Source organism: Chenopodium quinoa, unplaced genomic scaffold, assembly GCF_001683475.1.
Source record: "Chenopodium quinoa cultivar QQ74 unplaced genomic scaffold, ASM168347v1, whole genome shotgun sequence".
Lineage (NCBI taxonomy): Eukaryota > Viridiplantae > Streptophyta > Magnoliopsida > Caryophyllales > Amaranthaceae > Chenopodium > Chenopodium quinoa.
In genome coordinates this window covers 2,184,107-2,208,768 of record NW_018745063.1, presented here as the reverse complement: position 1 = coordinate 2,208,768, position 24,662 = coordinate 2,184,107, and the positions used below count along the sequence as shown (strand labels likewise).

Sequence of the window (24,662 nt, the reverse complement as noted above, 5' to 3'; positions counted from 1 at the left end):
AAAATGAATCTCAAGCACGCAGAAAGCGTAGGAGACCACGTGGTTCAAAAGATTCTAAGCCATAAAAATTGAAAAGATTGGATGGAATAGAAAATGAGACTAATGATGTTCCCTCGTCAGAAGGTCAAGAAAGACCAAATGTGGATGAAAGTAAAGAAAATAATGAAAATCCAAAGGCGCACGAACAAGATGACAAACCTACGGGGAATGAACAAGATGTTCAAAACATCAATAACAATGAAATTTCAATGAATTGCGTCTCTACCAAGACATAGTGGAATAGGAAAGATGTTATCGTGGATGATATATTTGCAAATTCCATCGCAATCGACATTGTGTCTGATGAAAATGATGTTAAACCTAGAACAGTAGAAGAATGTCGACGTAGGACTGATTGGCCAAAGTGGAAGGAGGCAATACTGGCTGAGTTAAAGTCACTTGAACAACAAGAAGTATTTGGAAAAATAACCCTTACACCAGCAGGTGTAAAGCTCGTTGGATACAAATGATTATTTGTGAGAAAAAGTAATGAGAAAAATGAGATAGTTAGATACAAGGCAAGACTTGTAGCCCAAGGATTTTCTCAAATTCCAGGGATTGATAAGAAGAAACATATTCTCCAGTAGTTGATGTAACTACATTAAGATTTCTGGTAGTTTGTCAGTCACAAAGGAACTACAAATGCGATTAATGGATGTAGTGACTGCGTATTTGTATGGGTCACTCGATACAGACATTTACATGAAAGTCCCCGAAGGACTAAAACTACCAGAAAACCAAAAGCCTAAAACTAAAACGATTTCTTTCCATAATACTAAAAAGGTCACTTTATGGATTGAAACAATCTGGAAGGATGTGGTAGAACCGTCTAAGTGAATACCTTATGAGAGAAGGATTCAAGAACAACCAAGTTAGTCCCTGTGTTTTCATAAAGCAATCACAATCACGATTCGCTATCATTGCAATTTATGTTGATGATTTGAATATCATTGGAACCCCTAATGAACTCGAGAAAACTACAAAATACTTGATGAAAGAATTTGAGATGAAAGACCTTGGGAAAACTAAATTTTGCCTTAGACTACAAATTGAGCACTTGAGTCATGGTATTTTTATCCATCAATCAGACTATACAGAAAGAGTTTTGAAAAGATTCTTCATGGACAAAGCAACTCCAACCAACTTCCCAATGGTTGTTGTTCTTTGAATATGAAAAATGATCCATTCAGACACCGAGAAGAAAATGAAAATATTCTGGGTCCAGAAGTACCATACTTAAGTTCAATCGGAACCTTAATATACTTAGCTAACAACACTAGACCCGACATATCTTTCTCTGTGAAGTTGTTAGCCAGGCACAACAATGCACCAACATATAGGTATTGGAAGGGAGTTCGACACTTACTCCGGTACCTACGAGGGACACAAGACCTTGGTTTATATTATCAACCGAAACAAGATGCTGCTCTCATTGGGTACGCAGACGCTGGATACTTATTGGATCCTCAAAATGCCAAGTCACAAAATGGATATGTGTTCACTTATGGCGGCATTGCAATATCATGGAAATCAACAAAGCATACATTGACTGCGACATCCCAAATCATGCAAAATTGATAGCCCTTTATGAAGCAGGATAAGAATGTGTATGGCTGAGGTCGATAATCAGTAATATCCAAAAGGAGTGTGGAATGAACACAATAATAAAAGACCCAACCATCATATTTGAAGACAATACATCATGCATTGCTCAAGTAACTGAAGGATATATTAAGGGAGATAAAACAAATTAAACATATTGCCTCAAAACTATTCTTCACACATCATCTGCAAAAGGACGAGGAAATAGATATCCAGCAAATTTTTGTGACAATCTTGCCGACCTGTTCACCAAATCGCTTCCTTCGAAGAAATTTGAGCAGTTAGTTCACGAAATTGGAATGCGACATCTTCGCAAACTATGCTGAAATCAGGGGGGGTATTATATGTACTGCACTCTTTTTCCCTTCGATCAGGTTTTTATCCCACTGGGTTTTTCCTGAGAAGGTTTTTAACGAGGCAGTACCAAAGCATATAATACAATATTGCTGTACTCCTTTTGCCTAGCTATGGTTTTTATCCCATAAGGTTTTACCTAGCAAGGTTTTTAATGAGGCAACAAATACCTTTTTATGTATAAGTATGGGCATTCAAGGGGGAGTGTTAGAAGATAATGTGAATGCCTATTATTGATTTAACGTTACAATGCTCATATGAGTCCAAACCCTTGTGAACTCATATGGCTATATGTATGTAATTATTGTACTCCTCGTTGAACACTCATGGCTATATAAAGAGTGTCATGCAAGTGTAAATGGCACAAGAAAATTTACCGGAGCAACACTACTAATTTCCTCGATCATCTTCACTTACTCCTTTATTTATCTGAATAAAACTCTCTATCGGTAAATATTTAACAATAGAAATATATTGACCTTTAAGCGGTCTTCCACAAATATAACAACCTTTGGATTATCCCACAATATTACGATCTTTGACTATGAGCTTTCATAAACAGGACGTAACCGATTGGTGACCTACTAAAGGGGTTAAGAGTGACACGTGTCACTTTTTAATTAGTCAGTTACTTTTTTTGTAACTTTACAATTTTCTTAATTAAAAATTGTGATTTTAATAATAAAAGGGTTTTTCTACATTATAACCCTGTAACTTTCCGTTTTCTACAATATGCCCCCCTTTTTGAGAAATCCACATTGTAACCCCAAAATACATTCAGTGTCTATACGGTAACCTTGTCGTTAACAAATTCCGTTAGTGGCCCACTCACCACTTAATAATTATTTTTTATCGATTTGCGCGTTAAAAATTGTTCTGTTAAAGGTTTGGGGGGCTATTTTGGCCTTAAAAGGTCCAAATTGAGCTCAGATTCTTGTCCGTTGGGATCATCAATTGGACTACATCTGATGGTGGGGAAAACATGTGTGAGTTCCTTTGGTGTTGCATCTTGTACCACTGTCTCTACTTCCTCTTGCAATACTTCTTTGTTCTTCTGTACAAATTCTGTCAAAGGGTCAGTATTCAAGTATTCCTTCCCTGGCTTATTTTTTGGAAACAAAAAATTGTGTAGCTTCCTTTAAATTTTCTAGGTTCGTTATTGGTTCAAGTGGCTTGGAATTTTGGGTAACACTTTTGGTAGCTTTGGCAGCCTCTTTTTTCTTGAAAATTTAATTACTTCCCAAACGCTTTTCTTGACCTGTTTTACCAAAATTAAAAGATTTTGAATTGGTAGAATTACCAATATTATTTTGGGAATTATCTCCCAAATTTATTGTGGGAATATTTATCTCACTACTAATATGGGAAGATAAATTCAAATCTTTCTCAATTTCTTCTGTTCCCAAATTTATAGCCCCTTGAAATTTATCATTTGAATTCGAATTGCCCAAAATATTATCTTCGACATCACCTTGCCCCGCAAGCATCTCAAAACTCGATTTTGTTTCCACAGTACCACCCGTTGATTTAGCTTGATTTTTGGGCAAGTGTTGACTTGTGTTCTTGCTCTGATTTTGACCTTCCTTCCCATGGTTCAACCCACCCTTATCCAATTTTGGGTTACGTTTACGACCCGATTTTTTTAACCATAATCCAATCACCATAGCTAGTAGTTTCCTCAGGCTTAGCAATTGGAGCTTTCTTCTTCACTTCAACAGCATTTTGATGTAAATTAAATCAATGTCATTGAATTTGTTATTAACCTGTTCAAATAACCATATTATCAGTATTATTCCTTGAAGCACTGGTCTTCAACATGACCAAGCATGCCACACTTATAGCAAAGAATTTTAATGCCCTTATACTGTATTCTCCATATACGACCTTTCAGCCAAAATATAGATGATAATGGCTTCGATAAATCTATCTCCACACTTAGCCTTGTGAATTGTCCTCTCTCTGCATATGCTGTAGATTTATCTACTCGAATAACTCTGCCAATTTTAGCTCCAACCTTCCTTAGGAAGTCCTAATCAAAATATTCCACTGATAAATTTGGAATTCTTACCCACGCAGTTAGAACATTCAAGGAGGCCTCTTTAGGAATGAAGTTAGGAGTCCAATTGTGAATAGTAAGGTATTTGTCATCAATTAACCATAGACCTTGTGTCAGCACATAATTATAATCGTCTACATTGTTGAACCTAGCAATGAAATATTTGCATCCAATATCTGTTAGGATGAGTTCTCCTTTCAATTGCCATTTTCTTTTTAGACGTTTCATGAGTCCCATATAGCCCAGGCTACCATCGAACATCCTGTTAATCAGAGTATGTCTCCATGGTTTTTGCACATGGCATGTTTTTCCTCTCTTGTGAGCAGAATAACAGGACATCTCTCATCATCTTCCATCCCTTCTGGAGCTTCATCATCATCAGAGACATCATCATCATCAATCTCAATCGGATTTTCCATATCCGCAGTAGATGCCAATTGAGTGTCTCTAAGCAGGTCCCTAAAGGATTTGGAGTTTGCTCCAAGAACTGGAGGGGGTTGAGGGGGATTATGAAAATTAGGATTAATGCCCCCCATTTTCAACTTCCATCGCAGCATCTCCTTGCAACATCTCAGAATCTTCCTCTCTATTAAAGATTAAGTAGATGTAAGCCCGTACGATGCACGGTTCTAGTAATCATTTTATTTAATTTAAAATTGTGTATATTTATGAAGATTATTCATTAAATATATGGATAAAATTCGTAATATCATAAGATAATTTTTTTAATTTTAACTCTAAATTTATCTTTTGTTATTTTATTTATTTTATGTGACGCTTGGATTTAAAATCACAAACCTTATTCACTAATTTTGCTTATGTTACAATTTAAAATTTTAATTCAAAAAAGAAATGATAAATCTCGTTTTTTTAATAATCAAAATAAGTCTTTTGCCTATGCGTTTATATAATATACTCGTTCAGTTTAAAATATTAGTCTCATTTATAATCGTTTAACTATAAAATATTATGGAAAATTAGTCATAAAATTTAGTTTTATTCGTTTCGATGAGTACATTATTAAAATCAAACTTTTACAATATTTTATAGGGAGAGATTAAAGATATTTGCGATTAAAAATTTACATTCATATATGTAAAAAAGATAATTATAACTTTTTTTTTTTTAAGAGAAGGTAATTATTGGTTTTTAAAAGTAATTTAAATTTTAATTATTCTCTATTCGTTGTTTTTACCTATGTGTCAAAATTCTTAAATTTTATTCGTTACTTTTGCTTAGGTGACGAGTAAATTTTTTAATTCTAAAATAAATTATTAATCTAATTTTTCATTGGACAAAATAATATCTTTTCTTATGTGGCGCGTCATATGCTCCCGAAAAATGCATACTTTATTTATATATATATTAGATTGTGTAATTTTTCTTTTTGGTTTCTTGTTAGATCGAAACAATTGATCATTCATTTCAGGGGATTTCGGGTGCATAAGGTGATTGCTCATTCTAGAGAGATTTTTTTTACTAGTCTACAATTGTACGTTATAATTAGTTGGTGAGTCATCAACATCTATTGTTTGATAAAAGCTTCATGTTTTTTGTTGTGAAGGTAACCCTCTCATTCATCTTCAACAATTATGTTATGCAACATGATACAAACTATCATATTTTTTCTCACAATTTATATTTCTAAGTATTGAGTTTTGAAATATATCAAATCTTGTTTATGGAACTTCAAAAGGCAAACTCAACATCTTTCATCCTCAAACCTGGTATTGTGAGAACAATTTCGCCTTTAGAAGTCAAAATGGGTGCACAAAAGTTGCCCATTTGAGATATAAGATTATTCGCTAGATAATACAATTCCTATTCAACAGCTAAAAATGTTACACTTCGTCTTAGTACTTGTCTCTTGCTACATACTCTATAATTAACATACATGTTTCGGGTGAAAACAATGGGACCTTGCCGAAGGTCCGATGAAGTGGGGAAGACTGGATTCGGTCCAAGTGATGTTGGGCCGAAGGTTTCCTGCACAACAAACACACGTAAACTAGCCTCGGGGGTGTTGCCGAGGAAGGCCCCTCCGATGCTAAAGTCAGTACAGTGTGTAGAGAGAGAAAGCTATGCAAGAGAATTAATTGCTTGAGACTTTGTTTGAATAAATGTACCAATGTAATATTGATGGTTTTTATACCTTTGTATATATAGAGAATGTGGTCCTTGGCCCAATTGACTTGCCTTGTGGACTGATCTTGACTTTAGCACAATTAGAGAGTTGAACCTTGACCTTGGGCTTTTAATTGGATCATTTAATGACTAGGCCCAATTGGACTAAATTGGACCCAAACAATACATATTTTTTTAATTTTAAAAATATGTACTGTAGCATATTTGATATCAACCTTTTTCTAGTATAATACTTGTAATAAGAACATAAAATAAGGTGAACTAAATAGTAAATATAGTTGGTACAATTTTGAGTTGTGGCAATAAGGTAGGGGTACTCCTTTAGGAAAAACAACACGTATCACATACTACTCACACGAGGAACTCAACATCTTCGTGCTGATTAATGTACCAAAAAAGTCAAATCAACCTTTTATTCTATTCTACAAAGACTCACATTTATTTTCTTACTAAAACCATCAAAATTCAGAGCAACAATATTTCTAATACAATAAATATATACCGTAGATCAGAAAACGTCAATGTCAGAAGTAAAATCTCCTGTTAATGTGAATATCTTAGATTCTGAAGAAGTTGTAGCTTCAGAATTGGCAAAATACGTCGCTGATTTGTCTGATAAGTTTGTCAGAGAGAGGGGCGTTTTTACTGTTGTTCTTTCTGGGGGATATCTTATACAAAATCTCAGGTATGAAATCTTTTTTTTTTTTTTTCATGTATTTTTAAATTTGGTTGATTGGGTTTTTAATATTTAAATAATTATTGGAAATAATTCAGGAAATTGGTGGAACCACCCTATTCAAATTCAATTGATTGGTCAAAATGGCATGTGTTCTGGCTTGATGAAAGAGTTGTTCCCAGAGATCATCCTGATAGTAATTATAAGCTTGCCTTTGATGGTTTCTTGTCTAAGGTATATTTTTTTCTAATTTTATTGATTATACTTAAATTTATCTCTTTACTGTTACGATCAACAATTCCAATAATTTACTTAATATTTAGTGAGGCCGCCCCAGTTATCACGGAGTAATGCCACTAAGTAGCAGTTTTAAACTTGTTTATTACGAGGATTAACTTGTATGAGAGTGAAGGGCATTGATTTTGGCACACCCTAAATTGATTTAGACACACCTCTATGTGAGAAGAGCATAGAAAACTGTGCTCTCACATAGGGGTGTGCCAAAATTAATTTAGAGTGTGCCAAAATCATTTCCTGAGAGTGAAGGATGACTCAAGTGATCAGAGCTTCCCTCTCGGCTCTAAGAGATCCTTGGATCGATTATCACCACCGCCCTTGTGGCTCTCTTCACACCTTAAAAAAAAAACGTAGATAATAGATGGATCGCTTTGAATTTTCACTATTCATATATAGCAACTTTAACAAATGTTATTATGCAGATTTGTGTTGGTTTGTTGGATTAGTAATAGTGTATATTTTCATAATATCAATTTTATTTTTTAATTTAGACAATTAGAGACAAGTGTGTAGTGACTGATGCATTTCTAATGAAGTAGACGAGTAAGGTTTTGTATTAGCCAAATTTAAAATCTATGTATCGAGTACAGATAATGATAAAAATCTGTTTTTGAGATTAGTTTAACATTCTTGTTAATTCTTTAAATACTACTTACTCTGAAAACTGTGACAGAAAAATCTAGAGGACAATTAGACTGATACATTGAAGAATTTGATGCATATTTTTCATATGACTATATATCACATGTTACACTTCCTAATTATACCAGGTACCTATCCTAATTGGGCAAGTTTATGCCATCAATGATGCACTCTCCCCAGAAGGGGCAGCTGAAGATTACGAAACCCGTATCAGAAAACTCGTCGACAGCAATGTGATAGCAACATCACAAGCTACAGGCTTCCCAAAATTCGACCTTATGCTTTTAGGCATGGGTCCAGATGGACATGTCGCGTCTTTGTTTCCTGGTCATCCTCTCCTTAAGGAGCATAAGAAATGGGTTACCTTTATTAAGGACTCGCCAAAACCACCACCAGAGCGAATCACTTTCACCTTTCCTGTAATCAACTCTTCTGCTTACATTGCTCTTGTGGTTTGTGGATATGGCGAGGTCAATGCAGTGAAGAAGGTGCTCGGTGACAAGAGTACTACTGATGTTCTGCCAGCTCAAATGGTTTCGCCGGAAGATGAGATGACTTGGTTTCTAGACAAAGAAGCAGCCTCGTTGCTGTAGATCATATCTCATGCTTCTAGATGCATCAATATGTACCTCCTATTGTGAGGACTTGTATGACTTTGATTGTATGTTTACTACTAAATAAACTTGATGTCATGAACTTCATGAACTATGACTTGTACTAAAAAAATAAGAAGTGAAGTTACCCAGCAGTAATTGGGTTAGCTCTATAACATAATTGCTTTGCTAATCAGGTACATTTAACAGCACATCATGTTTTTATTATGTGTTAAACGGTATGATTATCTATCCTACTTTATTACATAAGTCTTAAGTCATATGGTTTTTATATAGAGACATTTGTTTGGAAGGAAGGCCAAGTATCATGTGATTATCTTTTAATATATTTGTTTCTTTGTCTCTAAAAGATTGTCTCATACCTCTACTTTTTAAAAGGAAGTCTGTGAAATAATGCATTTCTATGCATATGGCCATATGGGAGGATACAATTATTGATGAGGAGAGGGATAGAACGAGAGAGCAAGTCGAGAGGTAAGTGGAAAAGCTTACCAATTAAAGTGTAGAGTAAATCTTTGTAAAGACTTTACACATATGTATAGGACAATCTTTTAGGAACGAAAGAAGTAATTTTAACATGTGAAAGTGGTAAATACTAAATAGTGGAAGAAATCCTAAATTTGATACTAGTATTTGTATTACGCAACTAAAACAAAAATATCCACTTCGTAATATTTCTCCACAAGTATTGTTGAATTTATTTATTTTTTTTTTTTTTTTACTGAAGTAACAATAAAATAGAGAAGTCTTTTTGTTTCAAAAAAAAAAAGAGAGAGAGAGAGAGAGAAGCCAGCTATATACTTATTTCTCCAAATTGCTATGGATTTGAAAATCTATATATATATATATATATATATATATATATATATATATATATATATATATATATTTTTTTTTTTTATTGGTGCAAACGAGGGGCTATGTCCCGAAAAAAAAAAAAAAAAAAGAAGGGGGAACAAAACATGGCATAGCCACCCCCACTACATCATAATACATAAATCTTCCTAAAGCTAAAGGAGGGACTTGAAATTTTGAATCGTTCAGGCTAACGCCTTGATTTGCCAACCAATCCGCAACACGGTTTGCTTCTCGGTAGATGTGATGCACCTCAATAGTCCAGCTGCTGTCCTCCAACATCTTCTTGCATCTAGTAATGATATGCACACATTCTCCATTATACGGCATAGGTATTGTTAAGCACCATCACCAAGGCTTGACTATCAAGTTGAACTTGCAGCTTCTCATTTCTCATTCTTACAGCTAATTCAAGCCCATACTCAAAAGCACGAGCCTCTGCCATAAAGGCCCTACAAGCACCCAACTTCAGAGAGAAAGCACACCATCTGCCCCATATAATCCCGGATTACACCCCCACCTCCAGCAGGCCCCGGAGCTCCCTTAGCTGCTCCATCGGTGTTCAGCAGCATGCACCCTTGAGGGGGAGCAATCCATCTTATAAAAGCCTCGGTCCTCCCCCATAGCTCTCCATGTTTCTTCAAAGCGATTTAGCAGGAATTGTTTAACATCAATTGGGTTTTCATTCTCTTCCCAAAAGCCACAATGTTCCTCCACCTCCATATCCACCAAAGAACCATAGCAAAATAAGTAGGCCAAATTTCGGGGGACATATCGTTTCTCTCCTGAAACTTGAGGTTGCCTACTATCCATTGCTGTAAAGTTCCTGGTTTGAAATTACTTGTGTTAGCCGAGCCACCTACTTGCCTCCATAATTCTCTAGCCATTCTACAATCTCTTAACACATGAAGTGAAGTTTCATCACAAGTAACTCATGATTTGCATTTAAGATCCTCGGCTAAGTTTTTCTTGAAACAATATTGGTCATTATGCGATCATGGAGAACCAGCCTTATGGAAAACTCTATAATTGTAATAATCTTTTATTCTTTAAAAATGCACTGGCTTAGATAACTCAGATTATTTAGAGGCATTATTGATTAAATTAGACATAAAGGTAAAAAAATATGTGCAGAAAGTAATCCGAAGTAATGCAAATCCGAATCACGAGCACAGATCTTTTCAATACAAACTCTCGAAAATTAAACATACTACCTCCGTTACACGTTATGCGCAACGATTTGACATAAAGTAGAGAGAGAAAATGTCTAATTGTTGCACATAACCTGTAATGGAGGTAGTAGTAAAAAAGGGATAATAATTAGATAAATTCCTAATATATAATGATAAGCTGTACCTATGTTCAACCAACTCCGATCAAAGTTTGTAGATTCCTGTCAAAAGCCTTCAGTACTTTCCACAAATTAGGGAAAAGAAAAAAATTATTGTCAGTCAATAGGGAACGGAGTTGATTAGACTACTGTTCAGTAATTCTCTCGTGAAGAATCAAAATTCGGAGGTTGATATCAACCCCATTAAGGAAGAGACCTAGATTAACAGAAAAGCGAATAATACAGTTGACAATGTATAACAGAGATGCGTGTACTCTTTAAGACAAAACCATTCCTTTTAAAGAAAAGCAAAGCAATAGTAGACAAAATTTAGATCAATGTCATTAACAAATCAATAAGGTTGGTTGCAATATGGTACATTAATTCTCTTTTCATAATCGAGAAGGTATCAACAGGACAGCAGTAGCAGAGGTTAGACTTGGATCGTACAAAACAGAACCCATCAACAACTGCCTCAAGATTCGCAATAAAGTTCAGAATCGTTCAAGGGCCTTTCCTTTGGAGCTACAGCTCCGGTCAAGGTTTTCCCTGCACAATAAAAGAATGCATCGAATCCCACACCATCCTACCCAACATCAGATCGAGCAACAGACAAGATTTTTAGAGTATAATAAGAAATTTAGAATGGTTAGGTTTGGAAGAAAGTTTTGCTCCAGCACAGAGTAGTTTCCTACCTGGATGAACCAATTACAGCCGCTTTTGAAGGTTTAGGAGAGGATAAAGGTTGTTTGCTCGGTTTTAAGTCTGTACTGATAGCAATACTCCCCATGCCTTTCTCCATCGCTTCTCTATCATCCTTTTCTTTCTCCGTTTTATCTAGAGCAGTAGAATCCACTGCCTGACTTTCAGGTGGCGAAGGCTCTACACGAGGAATGCCTCCAGCAATCCATGGATGAGAAAGGCATTGACCAGCAGAAGGACGCTTATCAGGGACAAAATCAAGAATGGGAACTAGAAATTCTGCAAGTTCATTTGCATCTTGTTCATTGAACTCATACTTCTCAACAAGGACCTTGTTTAATGGCCAAAATCGAAGCCGACGTATGTGTCGCAAGTCTCCATATCTGTTGAAGAAGTCCCGAGAATAACGTCCCCCTAATGCAATCTGGAAATGATTCATGGTAAAATTCACAGCTTAGGAGCAAATGCCTTGAAAAATTTACTTTAAAACATTCCCTGAAAACACTAAAATATATTCTAACCTTGCGCGGCATCATTCCCAAGAGCTCCATCATTAAAGCTAAGTGATCCTGAAGAAAAATGAGTCAAGACTAGCTCATACTTATGTATCAACTCATTAGATATATGAAGAGTAAAAACTACGGGCATCACCAGTGTTAAAGATGTGCGCACGAGGTATAATAAATAAGAATTATTTTACAATAACCACAAATATGTTTTAAAATGTTGAGAAGAATTCACAAGGGATGCACATCTATTAATATTGGGATACCTTACTGATATTTGTAAACACTTTAATTACAAGTGTGCTAAACAGCACTCACGCACTAGCACACTCACACTTGCTAGCTTAAACTTAAGTCACTCATACATATATCACAACTACTAACACTTGCTTAGCTGTACTTATACAGTGCTAATCTACTAAAGTCAGCTAAGGCTTTGTAGTGACACCCAACAACTAATCAAAAACACGTCTACCTATTAAACGCATGCTATCTAGATTTTTCTAAAGCTAGCCACATGCCAACCTAATGACAGTAAGATGAATGTGGCCTCTATATATATTCTTTCAAGACTTGCGGAGGTGAGCAGCTTATTTGCTGCTTAGGTAGATTATTCTAGATTTTCTTTCTCACTCTTTTCTATTACTTTCGAACATGCTCAGCAAAATATCAAAACCTATCACTACAAAAACTGCAGTGGTTAGTGAGTACTATTACCACACAACAATATCAATTATCAAGTAAAAAAAATTAAAAGGGACAGGTAGTTAAATATTGTGTGTAGATTATTTCATAACAGAAAGCCTGCAAATTAACATATGTATTTCACTAATCTATAAAAAGTGGAGAAGAATAAAGCCTAAGAACCAACAATAACCAGCTAAGATGAGAAATGAGGTTTTGGCCTTTGGGGATATGCAAGGACCTTAACCAGTTAGGCAACTACAACAATTGAGATAAAACTTTCCAGAAATTCAACTAACCAATAACTTGTTAAAAATTATTTTAAAATTACTACAGGGGCAACTCATGGCACGTAGGCATCCCTTAAATGATATAATTATTACTCATGGTCCTGTTTATAATTGTTACTTAAAAATTATCAACTTATGGTCCTGTTTATAATTATCAACTCATGGTCCTGTTTATAATTGTTACTTAAAAATTACTTATATTGTGTATAATTATATTGAAGATGGAGAGCTCTCAATCCAAAAGGTCTGCTGCATTTTCTCAACAAATGTCACAGCCACTTCCTGAAAAGGATATGGAAGAATTGCAATCTACTTTGCCTCCGGATAAGAAGCTAAAAGCGGGGCGGAAGCATTTGAGACTTAGAGACTTTATGTAATTTTATGAATTATTTGTTATATGTAATTTATGTAGTTTTTGTGATTGATATTTTCAGATTTTATGTAATAATTAAATTATGCAACACAAAACAGGTCCATGTGCAGGTCCATATGCATCCAACAGGTTATTTATTAAAAAAAAAAAAATGCACAAAACAGGTCTTTTTCGGTCTAGACCTGACTCGGACCTGATTGCTCAGGTCTGGACCTGACCCGAACCTGTAGAATCAGGTCCGGTCTCCAGTCCTTGAAATTTGCTGATTCAGGTCCCGGTCCAACAGGTCCGGTCCGGTTTTGGACCGGTGTACAGCCCTACTTGCACGCATAGGCATTAAGGCCAAGGTTTAAACCCACAAAATGGTCCTGCTTATAAAATCATTTTGTCAATAAGCAACTAACGGAATCCGTTTGACAACGCCTCATAGCGCAAGTGTTGCAACTTCGCACGAGTCAATCAAATTGAAGTGAATAAATCAAATCCACAAGGTTATCAATCCAAAGTTACACGCAAACAAGAAAGCTCGTCCATTTCTCTAAAAGCATCCACCTCAAAAAAAGAAAATCTAGAAGAAAAGGCTATTAAGGACAAAAACTAGATTAACAGAAAATTGACCATATGCAAAAAGCTAATCTTTAGTCTTAATTGTTCTTACAAGAGGATCCTATAAAGTATCTGACAGCAGGAACCTATGTTAATCAAACATATCATTTCACTTCAATCACCCATAATTTAGGAGCAAATGCATGGAACTTTTTTCTGACACTTGTGACAAACTAGACAAACCCCCACACTATGTACCCAAGTCTGAGACTGAATAACAAAGGGTCACCCATAATTTAGGAGCAAATGCATGGAACTTTTTTCTGACACTTGTGACAAACTAGACAAACCCCCACATCTATGTACCCAAGTCTGAGACTGAATAACAAAGGCTGGAAGTGACCCTGATACATTAGTAAAGCAGGATACCCAATGACTTGTTAGAATTTGAAAGACCACCCTTGACAACACAAAGTCTACGCTCCAGGCCACTATGAGAGTAAAATTTTACGTTAATCATTTGTCCCAGCCATTTTCCCGAAAAAGAAAATGAAACACCAGTGCAATGATACAGTGGAAACTGAATCAATCCTTAGTCAAATTATGAAAAGTTCCTGTACTGCAGCCACAAGCAGCAAACTACATTAACCTTTTGTATTAGAGACAATGATCGGACCACCCAAACGACCAATATGCTTTATCAGAGAAAGGGGAAGCAAGCCAAACAACCAGCCACACCACAGGTGGAGGAGACACAAGTGGCACAAGAGGACAAACCAAATTAATGTTCTGATTTTCTGAACAGAAGGGTGCAAACAAGTAGCGGAGCAGCATTGGAATATGGAATGAGACAAAAACAATTAAATGTCGGTTAGCTTTTGTAGTCTTGCTTTGTGTATATAAGGAATGTTTTGATAGTTGGAGAGACATGTGATTAGACTAGTGTATTTGAGATTTTACCCACAGGATACTTCTTTGGAGAGTTGTAACCTAAAGTTACTAAATCAGTCAATCAAACTACAGTCTTTTGCTGGCTGAATCTCTTTGTTCTCTTTTATATTTGTGTGTTTGTGTTGTGGGTTGTTGAGTCTGTGACGCTTTTACCGTTTTAGAAAGCAGTTGGCCCAGATGAAATTCCTACTAAGGTTGAGGGATGTCTCGGGTAGGTTGGAACTAATTGGCTAGCAGATCTATTCAACAAAGATCTGGAGGCAAGATTAGAGAAAGAGCACCTTATACTAATTTATTAAAAAAAAAAAAGGGGGATGATTAGGTCTACTCAATCTGTTGAAGCAATTAAGCTTATGCACCATACCATGAAGTTGTGGGAGAGAGTGATAGAGCATAAATTGAGAAGATGTAAAGTATTTTAGAGAACCAATCAGGTTGTATACCAGAGCATTGTACCATGGAAGCTTTACATTTGATAAGGAAAATGAAGATATTACTTTAGGTTGAGGAAGAAAGATTTATAGAAGATTCTCATTGACCAGGAGAGGGCTTATGATAAGGTGCTAAGTGACGTTATCTGGTGGGCATTGATTAAGAAGCCTTATTTCTTGTAAATATGTTTGGAGAAGTGAAAACAAATTCAAGGGCTTTTGCTGGAATTATGAAGGAGTTTCCTATCACCATTGAACTACATCAAAGAACCTACACAAGCCCCTTCTTCTTTACAGCAATTTTAGTATTCTCCCTCTCTCCAAAAAATGATTTTACAATTTCTTTTTCATTCACTCCAAATTAAAGTTTTTTACACTTTTATTTTGAAAAATGCCTCACTGTTATTTTAATACATCTCTTTCCACTTAAAGAAATTTAGGGCTTCACTCTCGCTCACATTCAATAATAATAAAAAAAAATTAAAAAACAAAAAAAAACCTTCTATCTACTATAAAATTTAATTTTCAATAAAATAATACCCCATTAGCTTCCTTCATGTCGACTTTTCCAATAAATAACAATTGATAACCAAAAATTTAGGAAAAATTAGAAAAAAATAATCCCAACTTTCATAAATTTTGCTAGAATAATTGGGATTATTATGGAATAATCCGAACTTTGGGGGGTCTTCTTTTTCTTCAATCCCAAACCGGTCAACAAAAGTCAATGACCTATTATATCATATCAATTGACACGTGTCAAGCCCTTGATTGGTCCCAAAAAAAATTAACAAAAAAAAAAAAACAAAAAACTCAAAAATCACCAACCACCAGCCAGCCTCCCCTTCCCCCACCGCAACCCTAACCACCACCTCAACGCCCATCCTGCCACCCCTTTTTCGCCGGCCAGCCGCTTGAAGCAACCTCCACCGCGTCGCCGCCTTCCTCCCTCCCCGAAACACCAGCCATTCCCCACGAAACCACCACTTCGAAACCCCAAATCCACCAACGAAACTCCTCCCTAATGCCAAAAACCCCCAATCATTCCTCCCACCACCCAGAAACCTAAGCGGCTAGGGTTTTCGACGGTGGGGATGAGTTTTAGGGGGTTTTCGGGAGTGGGAGAGGAGTTTTTAGGGGTTTTAAGCGGCTATTTTCGAAAACGCAGGGAGGAAAGGGAAGGGGAAACCGACGAGTTGGGAATGAGAAACCGGTGTAGGGGGAGAGGGAAGGGGAAACCAGCGCAGGGGAAGGGGAATTAGCGCCGCCATTTAGGGTTAGGCGAGTGGTTGTTGGGGTTGGCCGGTGGTTTTAGGGGTTTGCTGGTGGCTGGGATTTTGGGTTTGGTTGGGTTTTTTAAAAAAAAATTATAAATTGTTTTAGCCAATTCAGTTATGACATGTGTCACTTTAAAAAAAATAACCCTTTCAACCGGTCATCGGTTTTTGGGATTGAAGAAAAAGAGAAACCCCTAAAATTCAGATTATTTCAAAATAATCCAAAGTTGGGATTATTCTAGCAAAATTGATGGAAGTTGGGATTTTTATTTCTAATTTTTCCAAAAATTTATCACCTACAACTGTGTGTTGTGATAAGTGCCAAAACTAATCTAAAATAGAAGAAATAGATGAATCAACAACCATGGTGTATGTTGGTTGCAGATGAAATAGTATTAGTGGACAAGAATAGAATTGGGATTAATTCTAAATGAGAGCTATGGAGGCAAAAGATGGAATCTTAAAAGTTTAAGTAGGAGCAAAGCTGAGTATATGGAATGTCTTTTTACATCGAGTCATGTAAGGATGCAGTAACATTGGATGGTAAGGAATTGTCAAGAGAGAATGTTTAAAGTTAGATTCTACGGAGGAATGGATGTATATACTAGATGTGACTCACAATGGTCTAGATGGCACAAATGGAGAGGGTGTTGAGTAACCTTAATATACCTTTAAGGATAAATAATATTCAATAGATTAGTATGAGTCACTAGAAGGGATCATATTAATAAGATGGGACTCATGGGAGTGGTTGAAATACTTATGTTGCACAGAGACACCTAAAGGGATTAAATTAGGACAAATATATTCATAAGAAAGTTGGATTAGCATTGAAAATAAATCCAGGGAGAACAAAGATGACTTTGAAGGAGTAAAATGAAAAAATTGGACTATAAGCATAAAGCACTTGATACAGGTCATGGAAGGAGAGGATCTTGGTTAACAATAGCAAGAGACGAATTCTTGGTTCATGTAGCCAACGCCTTAATTGAGATTAAGGCTCTAATACTGTTATTGTTGTATATGTTTATAATAGATATAATTTTTTTACTTTGGAATATGAGGTTTAAATAACCATAATAAAGTTTCAAATTCCCCCTTATTCGGAAGAAAACTACTGCTCGCAAGGCAACAGCAACAATAAGTATCAACCATATCTAACAAGCAATAAAATCATTGCATGCTCAATGGAGCCACAAAGAACACAATAGTACAACAATTAAAGTTGCTGTATAACCCAGTGTTTGAAAAAGCGCGCCTAAGGTGCTGAGACGCAAGGCGTTAGAGGTCATGCGCTTTTTATGGTCTAGGCGAGGCAACTTCAATGAGGCACAGCTAAGGCGCGCCAAGGTGCAGCCTGAGGCGCACAAAGAGTTTTTTTTCAGAATTTTTGTATTGCTTATTATATGCACCTCACTTCAATGAGACGCACCGAGGCAAACCTTAGGCGCAAGGTACTTAGAAACACCTTGGTGCGCCTTGAGCCTTTTTATACATTGGTATATCCAAGTCAGAAAGCATCTCCAAGGATCAATATGTGGATAAATATTTAATAAAAACCACCCTCTCCAAACAGATTTTAGGCAAGAATCAAGAGTGAGCCCTTTCAATTCCCTCCTTGGGATGAAGCATTGATCCCCCCCCCCCCCCCCAAGTGGGACACTTGAGGAAAGGAATAAAATATCTAATAATTAAATCACGAAAAACAATCATTCGTACCCATCAAAACACACCATAAGATCGCCCAAAATTATTCTCATACAAGCTCCATACTCCCTATCCTTCTTTGAACCAGTATATTCAGGATGCTCCACATTGAAATTCAAATTTCTTCTCTTAAAAAAAAAAAAACCAAGTTTTCTCATATAATAAGTTGCAGCTTACAGATAGGATAGTTTGCATATTTAAGTGGCTTAAGTCACCTATACACATTAAGCATACTATGTGCAATAACATTATTTGGCAATCAAATATAAAAGTATCCATGTACAGAAATCCAAATATGAGCCTTCATCTAATGAGAGACTTAAATATGAGGTATCAACTATCCTTGTATAAGTAACAACTACCATGAGGTATCAAGTGTCCCTATACAGAAATCTAAATATGAGCCTTCATCTAATGAGAGACTCTACCAAGCAATCTGATTTTGCATTGTTCCTTATTCCCAACAAAAGAGAACATCCTTAAATTTGTCATTATCATAAAAATAAATAAATAAATAAATAAATAAATAAATAAAAATAAAAAATAAAATAAAATAACCAACATATAGAAGATATCTAAACTGGGAATGAATGAAGCACTACAACCACATGTGAATAATTTTGGCTTACCCAATGTAATAAAAGCCTCTAGGAGCAATGAGGCGATACTGTGCCTCTTTGAAATGAGGCACACAATATAAAACCAATTACGTTCGCCTCTTTGAATGCACCTCGCCTAGAAAAAAAGGTGTTATACCCTAATCGCCTAGCACCTCATGCGCTCCTTTTCATACACTACCCAGACAGCTCCTTCTAGAAAATTCAAAGAGTTTCTAGGGGGGGGGGGGACTACCCTTTCCCCATATCCATAAGATTTCCGAGGTAAGTTAAACCCTGCAATCTTATTAAATAGGAAAAATGTAAACTAATAATCCCACCTTTAGTCGGTCTTCCACAAACAATCCCACCTTTTGAAATTCCAGAAATAATCCCACCTTTTGCTCCAATCTTCCATTAACAGTCCCTGACCGGGATTGATCTGGTAACCGATTTTCTTAAGTTAAAAGACACGTGTAGGTTTTTAATAGGTTTAGTCCGATTTTTAATAATTAAAAAAAAAAACAAATCTAATTAAAAAAAATAAAGAAGAAAACCCCCAGCCCCGCCACTAGCCCAGCCTGCCACTGCACTCCTCTCCCCATCCCCGCCCTTGCATTCTCCGGCAACCACCACCCTGAAAACACCACCAGTCGCACACCCCTTCCACAACCATCAATTTCGCACAATCCCGGAGTTCAACGATGATGTAATTCGAACACACGGAGTTTTGAGATTTTTCGTGGGGGTGGGATTTCGTCGGGGTGGTACTTGGGTTTTGTGGGGCTGTAGGCGTGGGTTTTGTGGGGGTGGTGGGTTTTGTATAGGTGGGTTTCATGGGGTGGTTTTTATGGAGTTTTTCAGGCTAAGGGTTGAGTTTTTAGGGCCAAGAGGAGTTATTTGGGGCTGTGGGTGGTGTTTTCGGGGTTATCATTGGTGTTTTTGGGGCTGTGGGCGGTGTTTTCGGGGGTGTTAGTGGTTTAGGGGGCTGTGGATGGTGTTTATTTTGGAGCTGTCAGTGGTGTTTTCGGGGTTGTGGGTGTTTTCGGGGCTGTGGATGGTGTTTTTGGGGTTGTGGGTGGTGTTTTCGGGGCTGTGGGTGGTGTTTTCGGGGGCTTTCGATGGTGTTTTTGGGGCTGTGGATGGTGTTTTCGGGGGCAGTCAGTGGTGTTTTCGAGGTTGTGGGTGGTGTAATTTGAGTGAGGCTCGGGTTTTGGGGGTGGTGATGGTATTTCGGCGTGGTTGGGGGTTTCGTAGTGGCCTAATGGATGGAGGTGGCGGTAAAGGGTGAGGGTTGGGGTGACCACGGTGGTGGCTGGTGGTCGTAGAAGAGATTAAGTTTTAAAAATAAAGGGAATTTTTTTTTTAACCTGTTTAACAGGTTGTAGGTCAAAGGGATTGTTAGTGGAAGATCCCTATCAAAGGTGGGATTATTTCTGGAATTTCAAAAGGTGGGATTGTTTGTGGAAGACCGACTAAAGGTGGGATTATTAGTTTACATTCTTCCTATTAAATATGGCTAGGATAGTGATCCTAGAATACTAGATGTCAGGCAAGAACCAAATTTCAAATACTATTGTTCCCATGCATTATAGGAAAAGGAAATTGAAGCCTAAGAAATACTAAGTAAGCAACTTAAGTGCAAGCGTACCACTTTGAAATACTTCAATAAATTATTAATCAAAACTGCATTTCCTGTCTTCTTTTTAAGAATACTGATTTCTTAACATGACGTTTCCTTCCTACTTCCTCAGATTTAATTTACTTGACCTATAGCCTTTTGGCACCCAGCTAAAGGAAGGGATTGATAAAAAATAAACATACTCTTAATTAAAATAAATTAACACCATAAAACCCCCAATATATCCCTTTTATTGGTGTTTTTTTTTTTTTTTTTTTTTTTTTTTGTGTGTGTGTGTGTGTGTGTGTATTAAGAACATTGTTTATCTTTTCTCTAATTTCTTCCTTAAATTGTGTGCCATATAGATCAAGTAAAAAGACACAAAGGAAGTACATGATATACTTATATTCAATCCCTTAACTTCACTAACACTAATAACTTTCTGCCCTCTATTTCACTATATTCTTTGCTAAATTCACATCCCTTACCTTCACTAAAGTTAACACTATTATGCCTTCTATTTCACTATATTCATTGCCTTCCCCTAATCTTCTCCTAGATTTCGGCCCACTCACTGCATAGTGTACTATGGGTACACATTTCCTAAAAAGTTACAAGTCTAATAACTGCCCCAAAAGAAGGCAAACCACCTTAATTATTAAAAATGAAAAAAATAAATAAAGAGAGGCTACTATGTATAGCTAACATAGTGTAAGAGGTGAGAAGAAAAAACTACATACACAATATAAGGTAAGTTTTTTTTTGAAGAGGTGCAAGAAAACCATCCCATAGGGTGCGTAGTTAGTAGATTCTGGATACGATTCTAAACATTGAGCAAATGGGTAAAACAGAATTGAATTTTAGATATTGTGTTTTTGGTGTTTCTAGTATTGTTACATGAAGCCATCAACTGATCAACTACCTTACCTCAAAAAGAAGGAAGAAGATAAAGAACTGCAGGGGGAGGGGTGGGGGGTAAGCAGTATCTTAATGGTGGAAACCAAATAGAAAACAAAGAAATGAGAGGTTATTTATTATAATAGTTACTGAGTTAGTACAACATCCATGGATAATATTCATAGAATGAGCATAAAGAGCACTTCAAACATATTCACAGGCCTCTAATCAACCATGATGAGATTGATGACACTAACACAAGGATACCATCATTGAAGCTCTCACAACTCCACTATGTTTTAACAAGATTCAGATTCTCTCTTGTGGTATCAAGTAAGAAGTACAAGATAAAATCCAGAGACTTCATAAGGGAAGCGAATAGTGGTCTACTAGCAATGTGGCAAGGTGCAGAACTTGTGGCAAAAGAGAGCGGAAAAGGAAAAGATGACTAGAAATCATAATTACAAGGAACAGATCCAAAAATTGGGCATAGAAGATAGAAAGAAACCAGAAACAAAGTTATATAAGGAAGGAAGATATAGCCATAAGCAATTACAGGTGGGTGCAAGTCAGATGCTAGAAAACGAGGATTGTACTAGGTTACGACAGCATAACACAGAGTTAACTCAATCCCAAAATAATACATACAATACATGTTTACAAGCCAGGAACTATATGATAGACAGGCTATATGGCTTATCACATACCTTCTTATGTCCTCTAACAAAGTTATCATCAGATTAACTAGACCAAACACATGTGTACACAATCAACTTTATGATTTTAATCTAATATCAATCTGCTAGATGTAGGAATGCAGAGTAAATATTGGTTGTTAATGACTACTGACCTAAACAATACAGAATTGGAATCATGAAACAACCACTCTTTAATGTAGGAAATGCAGAAAGAGTTTAAAAATACAAATATTATTAGACACTATGCAACGAGCCCACAGCCACCTCCAGTGACTCTAAATATTTTCTAAATAATATTAAGAATACATTTGTCATAGTTTATATAATCATTCTCTAGTAGCCATAATTGATAAAGCAGCAAAGATATAATGATATAAAGTAAAAAAAGAAACATACCTCGTCTCTGTCGTAATTGTCACCGCTATGAGGATCAAAGAGAACATCACCAGTTGCGAGCTCAAAACAAATGCAAGCAAAGGACCACATGTCAGCAAAGGTAGAATATTTTGATCCAAGGATCACTTCAGGACACCTGTACTGCCTGGTCTGAATATCATTTGTAAACTGTTTGTAAGTCCAGCAAGCATTTCCAAAGTCGACCAATTTGCATTTGAGTTCCACAGACTCCAAAAGTTTCCGCCTTGTTGATCGGCTCCCTCTCTTATGAACTGAACTTCCTCCACTTGTCCTCTTCACACCATCGACATCTGATGATCTAACCACAGTGTTAGAATATTCAATTGAACTTTCATGCAATCCCTATTTGAAACTTTTACAATGATTAGATCTATACACCACCTGATGCATCAGGATCTTGCTCGGATTCAGCAGCAGCTTCCTTCCCAGCACACCCTTGAGCTGCACGTTTCGCCTTTCTCCGAATCTTTTTCTTTTGATTCTTTGTCAAATCTCCATTTGACAACTTACTATCCTTTGTGCTACTAGACTCATAAATAGTTTTGTCCTTGGTATTAGGAAGAATAAGAGGAGCACCAGTTTTTCTAGGGTCCTTAGATGAGTCTATCACCGACAACAACAAAATGTTTTCTGGCTTTAAATCAGTGTGTATGATAGACAGCTGCTTATGCAAATAATCCAAGCCAACTAGAATATGATAACATATCTCTTTCACCTTAGCTAGAGGCATCCCACGATAGTCTGAATACTTAATTAGTGTCAAAAGATTGTCCCCCAAATACTCAAACACCATACACACATGCTGTCCATTTGGACCGGAATGTTTGAAGTGATCCAAAAGCTTCACAACACACTTCTTATCATCTGGATCACCATCAGCAATCTGTTTCAAAATCGTTATCTCATCCATTGCTGCTTCTGTGTAATGTTGCGCACTCTTTTGCACTTTCAATGCTACATATCGCTAATTCATTCAAACAAACAAAAAAATGAAAACAAAGCAAAGAAGAAAACAGAATAACATAAACCTCCCCAGCATTTTCAATAAAATTTGAGTGTTAACATAATGTAGACAGAAGGAATGGAAATCAGTACATAACAATAATCCCAACAAACTTACAGACAACATTTCAAAAGAAACCTAATGGTAACTACCACAGCCTAATCTTCCGTCAACAGTAATAACGACAACAGAATACATTCCACTCTTCTTTTCAAACTCAACTTTCTCGTACTTGTGATACTCCCATTGACCACACACCGACAGTGCATTCATGAACTACTCAGAAAACAGACAACACAAAGTACAGAAGCTTACACAAACAAACCGCGTCAATAAAATAGTATACAGGTGCAAAACCTACATCCTCATTACATTTATCAACGGTTTTTGCTAGAACTATAACATAATTTCAAAATCAACCAAAAAAAAATTAAAAATCGAAATTACTAATAAGATAGCCAAAAAGGGAAAAATACAAACCTCCTCAGTCGAACAATTTTTACAAATATTTTCCCAAACATTTCACAGAAAACAAACGAATACACCATACTGAGTCCCATAACATTATCAATAAGATAATGCAAGCTTCCACAAACAAATTAATCAACAAAATCATCAATCAAACACCAAAAACAAGGTCAAAAACTCAAATTCAAACAAAAACAATCCAGATCAAAAAATCTTAATTAATTTTGCAATCAAAAATAGAAATTAATCAACACAACAAAAAATTGGAGAAATACCGAGTGTTTGGTATCCCAAGCAAGCCAAACGGTGGAGAAATGGCCCCAACCAAGCTTACTCTGAACAACATAAGCTCCATTTTTGAAGGAATCGCCGATTCGAACAGCATGATAACCTCCTCTTCTATAATCATCTTTACCTTCGTCTTCCGACGTATAATCGCTTCCACTTTCGCTTACTTCATCTTCTTCCTCTTCTTCAACCGCCGGTTCTTTCTCTCTCAGCTCCGCTTTCTCCGCCGTGACCGCCACCGTGGATTTTCGCCGGCTGTCCATTTCCGGTGAGTTTTCCGATCTGAAGGGAGGTAAGGTATATAGTCTTTGTTTGTCAGAGAGGATGGGAAAAAAGAATGAATTAGTTGTTGAACCTTTTGACCCTTTTGATGATTGGTTTTTTTTTTTTTTTGTTGTTCTTTCGGGTTTATTTGTTCTTTATCATATCATACTTCCTCAATTCTTTGTTACTTAACCTGTTTCTTTTATCACGCTTGCCAATATAAAATTTTAACGATCAATAATTTAAATTCTCCATAAGTAAATTATAAAAGTTATATATTATGATAGTACTTATTGAGACGAATCCAAAAAGATCATATATGAATATATTTTT

At 36.3% G+C, this 24,662-nt stretch overlaps 2 protein-coding genes across 2 annotated transcripts; one reads left to right on the top strand and one right to left on the bottom strand.

Annotated features, from left to right (window-relative positions):
• Nucleotides 1–6,545: 6,545 nt before the first annotated feature.
• LOC110709258 (probable 6-phosphogluconolactonase 4, chloroplastic) lies at nucleotides 6,546–8,632 on the top strand. Its single transcript, XM_021887473.1, has 3 exons — nucleotides 6,546–6,881; nucleotides 6,971–7,106; nucleotides 7,940–8,632. The coding sequence occupies exons 1-3, from the start codon at nucleotides 6,718–6,720 to the stop codon at nucleotides 8,402–8,404; spliced, it is 765 nt and encodes a 254-aa protein (XP_021743165.1). The 5' UTR covers nucleotides 6,546–6,717; the 3' UTR covers nucleotides 8,405–8,632.
• A 2,092-nt stretch (nucleotides 8,633–10,724) lies between these two features.
• On the bottom strand, nucleotides 10,725–24,593 carry LOC110709257 (serine/threonine-protein kinase SRPK-like). The gene is made up of 6 exons (XM_021887472.1): nucleotides 24,053–24,593; nucleotides 22,688–23,270; nucleotides 22,286–22,596; nucleotides 11,834–11,881; nucleotides 11,306–11,736; nucleotides 10,725–11,159 (listed from the first exon to the last, which is right to left on the bottom strand). Exons 1-6 carry the CDS (start codon nucleotides 24,326–24,328, stop codon nucleotides 11,105–11,107), a joined length of 1,704 nt encoding a protein of 567 aa, XP_021743164.1. The 5' UTR covers nucleotides 24,329–24,593; the 3' UTR covers nucleotides 10,725–11,104.
• Nucleotides 24,594–24,662: the final 69 nt, after the last annotated feature.